The following is a 12,987-nucleotide window of genomic DNA, read 5'->3' as shown; positions in this document are numbered from 1 at the left end:
TTTGTTTTTAGTTGATTTATCACTTTTTCTGCATTAATAGTGTCTTCACATGTTGGATTCTTTCTGTGCTTGTTTCGTGCTATGGTGCCTCATACTGAAATGAAACTGAAAAACTCAAAATTAAATAAAAATAAATCAAGAAAAAAGTAAATATATATATATGTATGTATATATTACTTAAGTCATCCATGACTTACTTATATTATTTTGTTTAAATTGTTGATTGCAAAAAGATTCTGTAAATTGAAAATATATAAAAAGTTAAAAGTTGAAGTCAAAGTTTGAAGTAAAGCTTTCAAAAATTATGCTGAAAAAAACTGTTTAGAAAAGCAAAGCACTGATGTATTTTAAAATTAGTTTACCTTCTTTAAAGTGAAGAGGGTGTTCGAGAGCCTAAAATAAACTTCTGTTGAAGTAATGGTTAAGCAAAAATCAAGACCTTATATCAAGGCCATATAAAGTGAAACCTGAAACATCAGATGATAAAATTACAACATGTGTTTTATTATGGGCTATCTGCCTTACCACATTCGGTGTGTATACCATATTTAACTTTCACTGTGTCATCAAAATCTGATTCAGTATAAAGGCAACTCAAGGACACGACCATTTGTGCCACTGAAGACCTGAGTTCCTGCCTGTGGTAATGTTAAGCTATCTTCAGATTGAGACAATTTGAATGTGTTCTTCATTTAAGAAATAAGTTGTAGGAATAAAATCAATTGTTTCATGAATTTTGTTTTTATACCTACTCTAACAACAAAAACTGTTTTGAACAGGATTGGTGAATAATATTGAGAGAGAGGGGGTAAGGTAAGGATGACTATTAAATGATTAATTTATCTTTAAGCGTTTAATACATAGGCAAAATGTTTATGATTCAGATTCGGTTTTTCATCCAAACATTTTGACAAAACTCAACATGTTTAAATGTATTCTCTGTAACAACGAAGTCTGAATAACACTTAAGTTGGAAGCAAAGTTGTGAAGTTGAAGCCCACCTGTAACTATACACATACATGGTTTCAATGTGGATTTGTTTATGTATTTAAAGTTCAAGTGTTGTAAATTACATGGAATTAAAATATTAGTCTAAGATTGCAGTTCCTTTGTAATTATCTAACAGACATAAGCCGCCACCATGAGTACCGACGCGGAGATGGCCACGTATGGCAAAGCTGCCATTTACCTACGTAAGACAGAGAGGGAGAGAATTGAGGCTCAAAGCTCACCATTTGATGCCAAGAGTGCCTGCTACGTGGCCGATGTCAAGGAGCTGTACTTGAAGGGAACAATCCTCAAGAAAGATGGTGACAAAGTCACCGTCAAAGTCCTGACCACTTCGGAGGTAGGTATCACAAAGTCAGAGCCAACTGGGAATTCAGTATGATCAGTTCTCATTGTGACAAATGTCATATTTCAGGAGAAGACAGTTAAAGAAGGTGACGTCTATCCAATGAATCCTCCCAAGTACGACAAGATTGAGGACATGGCCATGATGACCCATCTCAATGAAGCCTCTGTGCTGTATAACCTCAAAGAGCGTTATGCAGCATGGATGATCTACGTAAGACAATCTATCAAAGGAGAACGAGAACTATTGAAAATGACTGAAACATAATGTTAACTGTTAAATCTCTTATGATAACTTTCAGACCTACTCTGGACTGTTCTGTGCCACTGTGAACCCCTACAAGTGGCTCCCAGTGTACGATTCTGAATGTGTAGCTGCCTATAGAGGCAAGAAGCGTATGGAGGCTCCACCCCACATCTTCTCTGTCTCTGACAACGCTTATCAGTTCATGTCAACTGGTAAGTCATTACCATAACAATGTAGAATATATCATTATATGAGGTTTCTGTTGCAGGGAAACATAGTTCATTCTTTTGTTTCTTCTTTAACAGATAGGGAGAACCAGTCTGTCTTGATCACGTAAGTTTGGTTTATTTACAATTGTTGACTCTGTTGAAGGTAGTCAAATATCTTGATCAAATTCTTATAAGTCTGTGTCTATGCCTAGTGGAGAATCTGGTGCTGGAAAGACTGTGAACACCAAGCGTGTCATCCAGTACTTTGCAACAATCTCAGTTGGTGGAGAAAAGAAGAGGGACACAACAAAGGTATGTCCCTGATGATTACAATTCAGAATTCTTTACCAATGGAACATTTTCCAAAGTCATTTTCTGATATCGCTTCTAATACTGGATTATAGGGGTCACTGGAGGATCAGATTATTGCAGCCAATCCCCTGCTGGAGGCCTACGGTAACGCCAAAACTGTGAGGAATGACAACTCCTCTCGTTTTGTAAGTATGAAACAATTTCTACACATGTGAGAGGCCTTGTTACTGATTGTCCATGTAGAGGGATATTAAACATCTCTTTGTTCCAAACAGGGTAAATTCATCAGAATCCATTTCGGCACAACTGGCAAACTGGCTAGTGCTGATATTGAGACATGTAAGTAATAATACTCCTTGTACATACAAATGACTCAAATTGAAAATTGGCCTAGCTGTGACTTATAAACAATATTTGTAGATCTGCTGGAGAAGTCTAGAGTGACATACCAGCTTCCTGCTGAAAGAGGCTACCACATCTTCTTCCAGCTGATGACCGGCCACAAACCTGAGCTGCTTGGTAAACAGATTGAGATGTTGCAACATTTCACCTACTGTTTTCAAATGAAACTATAGTATTTACATTTTCAACCTTTTTTAATCACCAGATTTGGGACTCATAACAACCAACCCCTACGACTTCCCCATGTGCAGTATGGGTCAGATCGCTGTAGCCAGCATTGATGACAAAGCTGAGCTGGAAGCCACTGATGTGAGTGATTTTCACTTCAAACTACTGAAATATATTTTGTGTAATACATGCAAAACTGCTCTTTTAAGTGCATTTTCTAAAGTGATTATGTTTTGTGTGGACACATCTTTTGAATTCAGAATGCTATTGATATCCTGGGCTTCACAAATGAAGAGAAGCTGAGCATCTACAAGATGACTTGTGCTGTGGTCCACCATGGTAACATGAAGTTCAAGCAGAAGCAGCGTGAGGAGCAGGCTGAGCCTGATGGCACAGAGGGTGAGTAGCTTGGGAAAAACTGTATTAAGATCATATAGAGTTCTTATTCACACTGGTTTCTGTTCATATCATGATGGAAATCACTGAATTATTTTCAGAGGCTGACAAGGTTGCTTACTTGCTGGGTCTGAACTCCGCTGACATGCTGAAAGCTATATGCTATCCCAGAGTGAAGGTTGGAAATGAGTATGTCACCAAGGGACAGACTGTACCTCAGGTAAACATGAATTATCAATATTCAATATCCTACTATTTGAAAAAAGATTAGTTATATTAGTTCTACCAAAATAATGTATTACAGGGTTCACTCGATACAATAAAAGCCATGTAAGTGTTCAATGTTACCACTTAAAGTTTTATCTATTGCATGCTGAATCTAGGGAGGGGGGTCCTGTATCAATGTGAGGGTCCCTACAGAGGATGTCATATGTGTAGAAATTGTTAAGCCTTCCGAGGCAAATTTGTGATTGTAGGCTATAAAAAAATGAATTGAATTGAATCTTAGATGCATTTTTTTCATTTCGGATTATTTTGTGTCATTTATCTCATAAGAATGATTATAAAAACACCAATAATCTATTATTTTACAAAACGGTTAATTTATCAAATCACATCGTTATTTCATACAGGTGGGTAATTCAGTGCCTGCCCTGGCCAAGTCTATCTATGAGAAGATGTTCTTGTGGATGGTCATCCGTATCAACCAGATGTTGGACACTAAACAAGCAAGGCAGTACTACATTGGTGTCCTGGATATCGCTGGGTTTGAAATCTTTGATGTAAGCTTAAATTCCAAAAATTCAGCAGCCAATACTTTTAATGACATAATCATTCTTATTAACAGAAAGAGGTTATGTTTCCTTTCAGTTCAACACATTGGAGCAGCTGTGCATCAACTTCACCAATGAGAAACTGCAACAGTTCTTCAACCACACCATGTTTGTCCTGGAGCAAGAGGAGTACAAGAAGGAGGGTATTATCTGGGAGTTCATTGACTTTGGCATGGACTTGGCTGCCTGCATCGAGCTGATTGAAAAGGTAATCAAATCATTTTGTGATATAATTTTCCTTAATTTGACTTAATGTATAACTTAATGACAAACTTCTTCCCACTTTTTTCAAGCCCATGGGCATCTTCTCCATCCTTGAAGAGGAGTGCATGTTCCCCAAGGCATCAGACACATCCTTCAAGAACAAGCTGTATGACCAGCATCTTGGCAAAACCAAAGCATTTGAGAAGCCAAAGCCCGCCAAAGGCAAGGCTGAGGCCCACTTCTCCCTGGTGCACTATGCTGGTACCGTGGACTACAATATCGCTGGCTGGCTGGACAAGAACAAGGATCCACTGAATGAGTCTGTCGTTCAGCTGTACCAGAAATCCTCTGTGAAACTGCTGCCTGTTCTGTATCCAGTTGTTGTTGAGGGTATGATAGTAGCTACAGTAAACTAAAACACATTTTAATGTTATAGATGCTGTATATTTTGAACTGTAACATGTGTTCAAGTCAATTTTATGCCGTTCTAAAAAAACATGTCTACTTAAAATTATCAACAGAGGTTGGTGGCAGCAAGAAGGGAGGCAAGAAGAAGGGTGGTTCTATGCAGACTGTGTCTTCACAGTTTAGGGTAAGGTTTAACATTGCAAACGTATCTTATGTATCTTAGCTTATACTCAAAATCACAACTGTAACATGCAATGATAAGTCACCACTTTGGATCTACAGGAGAACTTGGGCAAGCTGATGACTAACTTGAGGAGCACCCATCCTCACTTTGTGCGCTGCCTGATTCCCAATGAGTCAAAGACTCCAGGTACATAGAGCATATAATCTCACGAGTCTTTGAGGAGTGGTTTGATTTTTTTGGTATGGTTCACATAATTCTAAAGACTAAAAAATGTCTTTTTTAACAGGATTGATGGAGAACTTCCTGGTCATCCACCAGCTCAGGTGTAACGGTGTGCTGGAGGGTATCAGAATCTGCAGGAAAGGTTTCCCCAGCAGAATTATCTATGCTGACTTCAAGCAGAGGTATCAATGGATATTTTCATAGAATGTTAATGTGGACTATTGAAATAAAAAGGTCACAAAATGACCATTAACTCTCTCATGAAAGGTACAAGGTGCTGAATGCCAGTGTCATCCCCGACGGCCAGTTCATTGACAACAAGAAGGCTTCAGAGAAGCTGCTTGGGTCAATTGATGTCCCACAAGACGAGTACAAATTTGGACACACCAAGGTAAGCACTTTCCTTTCCTTATTTAACCGAAGAATAATTACCAATGAGGTTAAGTTGTTTAGTCCAGTATGTAGTATGATTGTTGTTTGCATCTTTTTGACTTTCTGTCTATGACTAATCTCGCATTCTGCTGGACCCATCACCCTAATGGTTTTTTTCATGCTAATTTATGACTGTATGCTCAAGGACATTTCATGGTTCCAGTGGTTACTCCTCACTACTATTAACCTGCCGGTAGTGGCCACAAGTGATCAAAAATTGCTTCAGTTTGGACTCTTCAATCAAACATTACAGCAACGATCATATACGAAAAGGGATAGAGACTAAAGGCGTCCTGTTCTCCTGAGAACAATAATGTGATCACTGCAGTAAACCGCAGTCATCTTCATAAATGAAAAACTCAATTGAGCGTGGACTCAGGCAGAGCGTGTCTTCTCATGTCAGCAGGAGGACAATTTGATCGTTGTTAGCTGTTAGCAGATGACAGCAGCTAACACATTTTTTAGCCGCGATTCTGGGACAGCTGCATAGATAAAAATGACAGCATATGAACGTGTGAGTAAAAAATACTTCCGACACAGGTTAGGTCTAAAAAGGAAGCAATAGTTGTTGTATTTATTCAATCAACCATTACAGAAGTGGTCGTTGCAGATAGGCCATGCTGAGTTTTAGATGATGTGAAGTATTCACTTCCTCAGTTCATCCTACCTGTAATTTATTTTTGTTTGTTTAGGTGTTCTTCAAAGCCGGTCTGTTGGGTACCCTTGAGGAGATGAGAGATGAAAAACTGGCATCACTGGTCACAATGACTCAAGCTTTGGCCCGTGGTTACGTCATGAGAAAGGAGTTTGTGAAGATGACTGAGAGGAGGCATGTTGAAAATAACTCATTCTGAATGATGGTATGAAAAATCACAAACAACATTGTCCATAACAGCTACTTCTTGTCTGCAGGGAAGCCATCTATTCCATCCAGTACAATATCCGCTCATTCATGAATGTCAAACACTGGCCATGGATGAAGGTGTACTACAAGATCAAGCCTATGCTGAAGTCTGCTGAAACTGAGAAGGAGCTGGCAAACATGAAGGATAACTATGAAAAAATGAAAACTGACTTGGCTACTGCACTGGCCAAGAAGAAGGAGCTGGAGGAGAAGATGGTTTCCATTGTGCAGGAGAAAAATGATCTGCAGCTGCAAATAGCATCTGTGAGTACACATCAACAGACAGTTGTGCTTTTTCATGTTGTTCATTGTTGGTGTGCTGACGTCTATTTGCATTAAATTGATTAGGAAGGAGAGAATCTCTCAGATGCTGAGGAGAGATGTGAGGGTCTTATCAAGAGCAAGATTCAGATGGAGGCCAAATTCAAAGAGATAAGTGAGAGACTGGAGGATGAAGAGGAAATCAATGCTGAGCTCACTGCCAAAAAGAGAAAGCTGGAGGATGAATGCTCTGAGCTCAAGAAGGATATTGATGACCTGGAGCTTACCTTGGCCAAAGTGGAGAAGGAGAAACATGCCACTGAGAACAAGGTTTGTAAATAATAATCTGACCATCATATCAAGTAAGATGATAATGATTAGCGCTTATTGACGAGATCTTTCTTGCACACTTAGGTCAAGAACCTGACCGAGGAGATGGCCTCTCAGGATGAGAGTCTTGCTAAGTTGACCAAGGAAAAGAAAGCCCTTCAGGAAGCTCATCAGCAGACTCTTGATGACCTGCAGGCTGAGGAAGACAAAGTCAACACTCTGACCAAGGCCAAGACCAAGCTTGAGCAGCAAGTGGATGATGTAAGTTTACAAATACACTCTGATTGAAGAAGCAAGATTGTTCTTAAAAATGATGATTAAAAATGTGAACAAATATTATTTGTTCAGCTTGAGGGTTCTCTGGAGCAAGAGAAGAAGCTGCGTATGGACCTTGAGAGAGCCAAGAGGAAGCTCGAGGGTGATCTGAAACTGTCCCAGGAATCCGTTATGGATCTTGAGAATGACAAGCAGCAGTCTGATGAGAAAATTAAAAAGTAAAAGTTTTTAGAAATTGCACAACAACCAATCTTTAGAAAATAAATGTCAACTGCATGAACTATATGTATTTTATCTATAATTTTCACAGGAAGGAGTTTGAAACCAGTCAACTCCTTAGCAAGATTGAAGATGAGCAGTCAATGGGTGCTCAGCTTCAGAAGAAGATCAAGGAGCTTCAGGTGACATATTTTGTTCCAGAAAACATTACTGCACCCATTTCCTAATGTTTGTATCAAAAGTGAAAGTTTACTGAAAGACATTACACCTACATTCAACAGGCCCGCATTGAGGAACTGGAGGAAGAGATTGAGGCTGAGCGTGCTGCTCGTGCCAAGGTGGAGAAGCAGAGAGCTGACCTCTCCAGGGAACTTGAGGAGATCAGTGAGAGGCTGGAGGAGGCTGGTGGTGCCACCTCTGCTCAGATTGAGATGAACAAGAAGCGTGAGGCTGAGTTCCAGAAGCTCCGTCGAGACCTCGAGGAGTCCACTCTGCAGCATGAATCCACTGCTGCTGCTCTTCGCAAGAAGCAGGCTGACAGCGTTGCTGAGCTGGGAGAGCAGATTGACAACCTCCAGCGTGTTAAGCAGAAGCTTGAGAAGGAAAAGAGTGAATACAAGATGGAGATCGATGACCTCTCCAGCAACATGGAGAATGTTGCTAAAGCAAAGGTACACAATGCATTACATGCTATTTTATTACACAAATTAATGTCGATTATATAGCATGTAATATTATGAATGAAATCTGATCAATGATCTCATCTCTCTTTCACTCATTAGGGAAATCTTGAAAAGATGTGCCGTACACTTGAGGACCAATATAGCGAACTGAAAACCAAGAATGATGAACATGTTCGTCAGATCAATGACACAAGTGCACAGAAAGCACGTCTCTTGACAGAAAATGGTATCTACCTGTTATCATTGAATGATCTGTTGTGCATGTTATTGAGAAATGTAAGATTAATTAATGTACTATGACATCTTTCACACAAGGTGAGTTCAGCCGTCAAATTGAAGAGAAAGAAGCCCTTGTCTCCCAGCTGACCAGAGGTAAACAGGCCTTCACACAGCAGATTGAGGAAATGAAGAGACAGATTGAAGAGGAGGTTAAGGTAAGAAACCATTAAGTAAGTGTAATTGGTCTTGTTCGTTTTGGAATTTAGAAATGTTGTAAATTCATGAATCATTTTTATAAACAGGCCAAGAATGCACTTGCCCATGGACTGCAATCAGCTCGCCATGACTGTGATCTGCTGAGGGAGCAGTTTGAGGAGGAGCAGGAGGCCAAGGCTGAGCTGCAGCGTGGAATGTCCAAGGCCAACAGTGAGGTGGCTCAGTGGAGATCTAAGTATGAGACTGATGCTATTCAGCGCACTGAGGAGCTTGAGGAATCCAAGTGAGTAACATTTCATGCAATTAATGTGGTCAAATTTAGCTCTGCTTTCATATGTTCATCTAGATCCTAAAGACATGTTATTATCATAATGGCCCAAATGTAAGATCCCCTCACACCTTATCCAACACCTTGTCTTTGAAAAATGCTCACCAAAATGCAACACTCTCTGTATGAGCATAACACCAGCCTTACAGCGATAGGCTCCATTAAAAAAGAAGATCCGCCTTTGTGAAGACATGAACATCTAATCCTCGAATATAATACGAGCTCCAACTTTGTAAATGAAATTTTCCGAAAAAAACAGTTGTCTCATGATACAGTATTTGTTAATGTAAAATGATTCAGCTAAGAACTAACGGTGCACATTGTTGTTACTAAGGCTCCAAGTCCTTTCTACATTTTTCAAACAGGAAAAAGCTAGCCCAGCGCCTTCAGGAGGCTGAGGAGCAGATTGAGGCAGTGAATTCCAAGTGTGCTTCTCTTGAGAAAACCAAACAGAGGCTCCAGAGTGAGGTGGAGGACCTCATGATTGATGTGGAGAGGGCCAACAGTCTGGCAGCCAATCTTGACAAGAAGCAGAGGAACTTTGACAAGGTAACAATGTTTACTTTGTGTGGCCAAGCCATACAAACAATAACATATATATATATATATATATATATATATATATATATATATATATATATATATATATATATATATATATATATATGTCTCTATAGTGGTACATAACCAACTGAACTGTAGTAATTGTGCTATTCAGGTGTTGGCAGAGTGGAAACAGAAGTATGAGGAGGGTCAGGCAGAGCTTGAGGGAGCACAGAAGGAGGCTCGTTCTCTCAGCACTGAGCTGTTCAAGATGAAGAACTCTTATGAGGAAGCTCTGGATCACCTGGAAACCATGAAGCGTGAAAACAAGAACCTGCAACGTGAGTTCTAAATAATGTAAAAGTGACATTGTATTCAACACATGTGTATGTGTTAGAATACAGTATTTATATTCTACACTTCCAGGCTTAAACATATTAAATAAATGTATCTATCTGCAGAGGAGATCTCAGATCTGACTGAACAGATTGGTGAGACTAGCAAGAGCATCCATGAGCTGGAGAAGTCCAAGAAGCAGTTGGAGACAGAGAAGTCTGAGATCCAGACAGCTCTTGAAGAGGCTGAGGTACATATTTGTTTCTGGAGAGATCTTCTGAAAAAAATAGCAAATAGTAGAAAAAAGCATAAATGGATTGAAGGCAGAGATGAATATTTCATTCTTTGATATCGTCAGGGAACTCTGGAACACGAAGAGTCTAAGATCCTGCGTATCCAGTTGGAGCTCAACCAGATCAAGGGTGAGGTGGACAGGAAGCTGGCAGAGAAAGATGAGGAGATGGAGCAGATAAAGAGGAACAGCCAGAGAGTGATTGACTCCATGCAGAGCACTCTGGACTCTGAGATCAGGAGCAGGAACGATGCCCTGAGGATCAAGAAGAAGATGGAGGGAGACCTGAATGAGATGGAGGTCCAGCTGAGCCACGCCAATCGCCAGGCTGCTGAGTCCCAGAAGCAGCTGAGGAATGTGCAGGCACAGCTTAAGGTATTGTAAGACACAGAGTTCTTCCACAGTCTACAGTCAGTACAGGGACATTTCGGCATTCATTATATTTTCATGATATTTATTCACTAGGATGCACTACTGCACCTTGACGATGCTGTTAGAGCCCAGGAAGACTACAAGGAACAAGCTGCCATGGTGGAACGCAGGAATGGTCTCATGACTGCTGAAATTGAGGAACTTAGAGCTGCTCTGGAGCAGACAGAGAGAAGCCGCAAAATTGCAGAGCAGGAGCTGGTGGACGCCAGTGAGCGTGTTGGACTTCTGCACTCTCAGGTGAACAAACTCCTTTAATTTCTTCAATAAATCAAATGTCTAATGAGATTTACAATAACCTAAATTCAGGCACTTAAGTGAGAAAATAATTTTATCTTTTAGAACACAAGCCTCATGAACACCAAGAAGAAGCTTGAGTCTGACCTGGTCCAGGTCCAGGGTGAAGTTGATGACACTGTTCAGGAAGCAAGGAATGCAGAGGAGAAGGCCAAGAAGGCCATCACTGATGTAGGTTTACATTTTGTTCTTACCTTTACTCCAATGTGTTTTTTAAAGATATTGCTTAATAACATGTTATGCTGTCTCCTCTAGGCTGCTATGATGGCTGAAGAGCTGAAGAAGGAGCAGGACACTAGTGCTCACCTGGAGAGGATGAAGAAGAACCTGGAGGTCACTGTCAAGGACCTGCAGCACCGCCTGGATGAGGCTGAGAACCTGGCCATGAAGGGTGGCAAGAAGCAGCTCCAGAAACTTGAGTCTAGGGTAAGAAAGTCATGTTAAGGTTTACAAAGCTGAAGCAAGACATTGAAACAATATGGAAACTTAATTCTTTTCTTATTCTGTTTTGAAGGTGCGTGAGCTGGAGACAGAGGTTGAGGCTGAGCAGAGACGTGGAGCAGATGCTGTTAAGGGTGTCCGCAAATATGAGAGGAGAGTGAAGGAGCTCACCTATCAGGTACAGTCACTTTGACAGTTAAAATATACAGGACAAAATTATCCAATATACTGTACTTACCATTAAAAACATTTGAACTTGCACATCTACATTGTCTATTACAGACTGAAGAGGACAAGAAAAATGGCTCCAGGCTGCAGGGTCTGGTTGACAAGTTGCAACTCAAGGTGAAGGCCTACAAGAGGCAGGCTGAGGAAGCGGTAAGGATAACATATTTATTTTCAATACTGACAATTTCTTAAAGTAAAAATAAAGTACATGAAAGTAAAAGTACAGCAAAAACATTCATTTTCATTATCATTATCATTCTTTCATGTAATATCATCTACCAAATGTAAGTCGTCTGATACTAAAATAAGTGCTGGAGAGGTTGGAGAATCAATTTCATATAAATATAATTTAGAATAACTCAAACTGATACTCAAAAGCAATATTAAGCAAAGCTGACATCGTAATAGGCAAACATATTATTTACTGTAACATTATATTTAATTATGTTGACGAGAATGATCGGGGAAAAAAACAATCAGTTATCAAGCACCATAGCTATATAGTTATGAACAATTTATTTGATTTTGGCAAAGTAAACAGTTATGTCATATTCATATTGTACACAATCATGAACAATGTTTCCGTCATACATTCAAATTTAAAAAGTGTTCCATACCTTTAAACTGTGTCTCTTATTTTCCAGGAGGAGCAGGCCAATTCTCATCTGTCCAAGTGCAGGAAGGTCCAGCATGAGCTGGAGGAGGCTGAGGAGCGTGCTGACATTGCAGAGTCCCAGGTCAACAAGCTGAGAGCAAAAAGCCGTGACTCTGGCAAGGTAACTAACATTCAGCTTGATGAAAATGTAATCAAATTGAATTCCAAATATTTCAATGTCAATCACACAACACTTAAGTCATGACTGAAAAAGTATAATGTGTATAGGCGCATATGCACTTTATGTAATAATTATTTTCGGTTTTCACAGGGAAAGGAGGTAGCTGAATAAAGCGCTTTGGTGGAGGTTGTTTTTCTAATCATAAAATATGATGTGAAATACAACATAATAAAATTATTTTTGAGCTTGACTTGCATTGTCTGTGTTGTTTTGATCTAATTGTGTCCTCCAGGTCACTGTAATCCCAACATGAACATTTTTGCAAGAGCATGAATGAATAGTTGGCTTCATTCAATTTACATTTTCTCTGAGAAACCATATTTGGAGGCCAATACTTTTGAATGAGACAGTTCAATAACCTCTGGCATCCCAGAAACACCCTCACTTTCGGCCCTGATCAAAACGCATCTAGCCACAAAATGTAAAGTGTAAGAGAGGAGTTTAATGAGTGTCTTATGAATGTTTAACAGAGTGCATTCCAACCTTTTAGAGAATAATCAACCTCCACACTCAGTGTTCTTCTGTCAGATAAGAAAAATGAGTATCCTAATAAGTGGACAAACTGATAGTGCTTCAAGAATCTTTGCTTTTAGTTGATTTATCACTTTTTCTGCATTAATAGTGTCTTCACATGTCGGATTCTTTCTGTGCTTGTTCCGTGCTATGGTGCCTCATACTGAAATGAAACTGAAAAACTCAAAATTAAAAAAAAATAAATCAAGAAAAAAGTAAATATATATATGTATGTACATATTACTTAAGTCATCCATGACTCACTT

General features: G+C 39.6%; 1 protein-coding gene across 1 annotated transcript; it reads left to right on the top strand.

Moving 5' to 3' along the window:
* Positions 1-588: 588 nt before the first annotated feature.
* On the top strand, positions 589-12,398 carry LOC306698586 (myosin heavy chain, fast skeletal muscle-like). The gene is made up of 41 exons (XM_079162958.1): positions 589-643; positions 780-813; positions 1,127-1,348; positions 1,424-1,567; positions 1,656-1,812; positions 1,906-1,933; positions 2,022-2,121; positions 2,214-2,306; positions 2,397-2,460; positions 2,542-2,640; positions 2,729-2,832; positions 2,952-3,090; positions 3,189-3,307; positions 3,720-3,869; positions 3,958-4,128; positions 4,214-4,514; positions 4,646-4,716; positions 4,815-4,902; positions 5,003-5,120; positions 5,206-5,329; positions 6,063-6,199; positions 6,283-6,538; positions 6,623-6,865; positions 6,950-7,126; positions 7,214-7,359; positions 7,452-7,542; positions 7,642-8,031; positions 8,143-8,269; positions 8,359-8,477; positions 8,565-8,761; positions 9,172-9,355; positions 9,525-9,690; positions 9,811-9,935; positions 10,044-10,352; positions 10,443-10,646; positions 10,749-10,874; positions 10,959-11,129; positions 11,218-11,322; positions 11,427-11,522; positions 12,017-12,148; positions 12,299-12,398. Exons 3-41 carry the CDS (start codon positions 1,142-1,144, stop codon positions 12,317-12,319), a joined length of 5,799 nt encoding a protein of 1,932 aa, XP_079019084.1. The 5' UTR covers positions 589-643; positions 780-813; positions 1,127-1,141; the 3' UTR covers positions 12,320-12,398.
* Positions 12,399-12,987: the final 589 nt, after the last annotated feature.

Source organism: Pholis gunnellus, assembly GCF_910591455.1.
Source record: "Pholis gunnellus genome assembly, chromosome: 7".
Classification (NCBI taxonomy): domain Eukaryota; kingdom Metazoa; phylum Chordata; class Actinopteri; order Perciformes; family Pholidae; genus Pholis; species Pholis gunnellus.
This window is presented reverse-complemented; position numbering and strand designations above follow the sequence as displayed.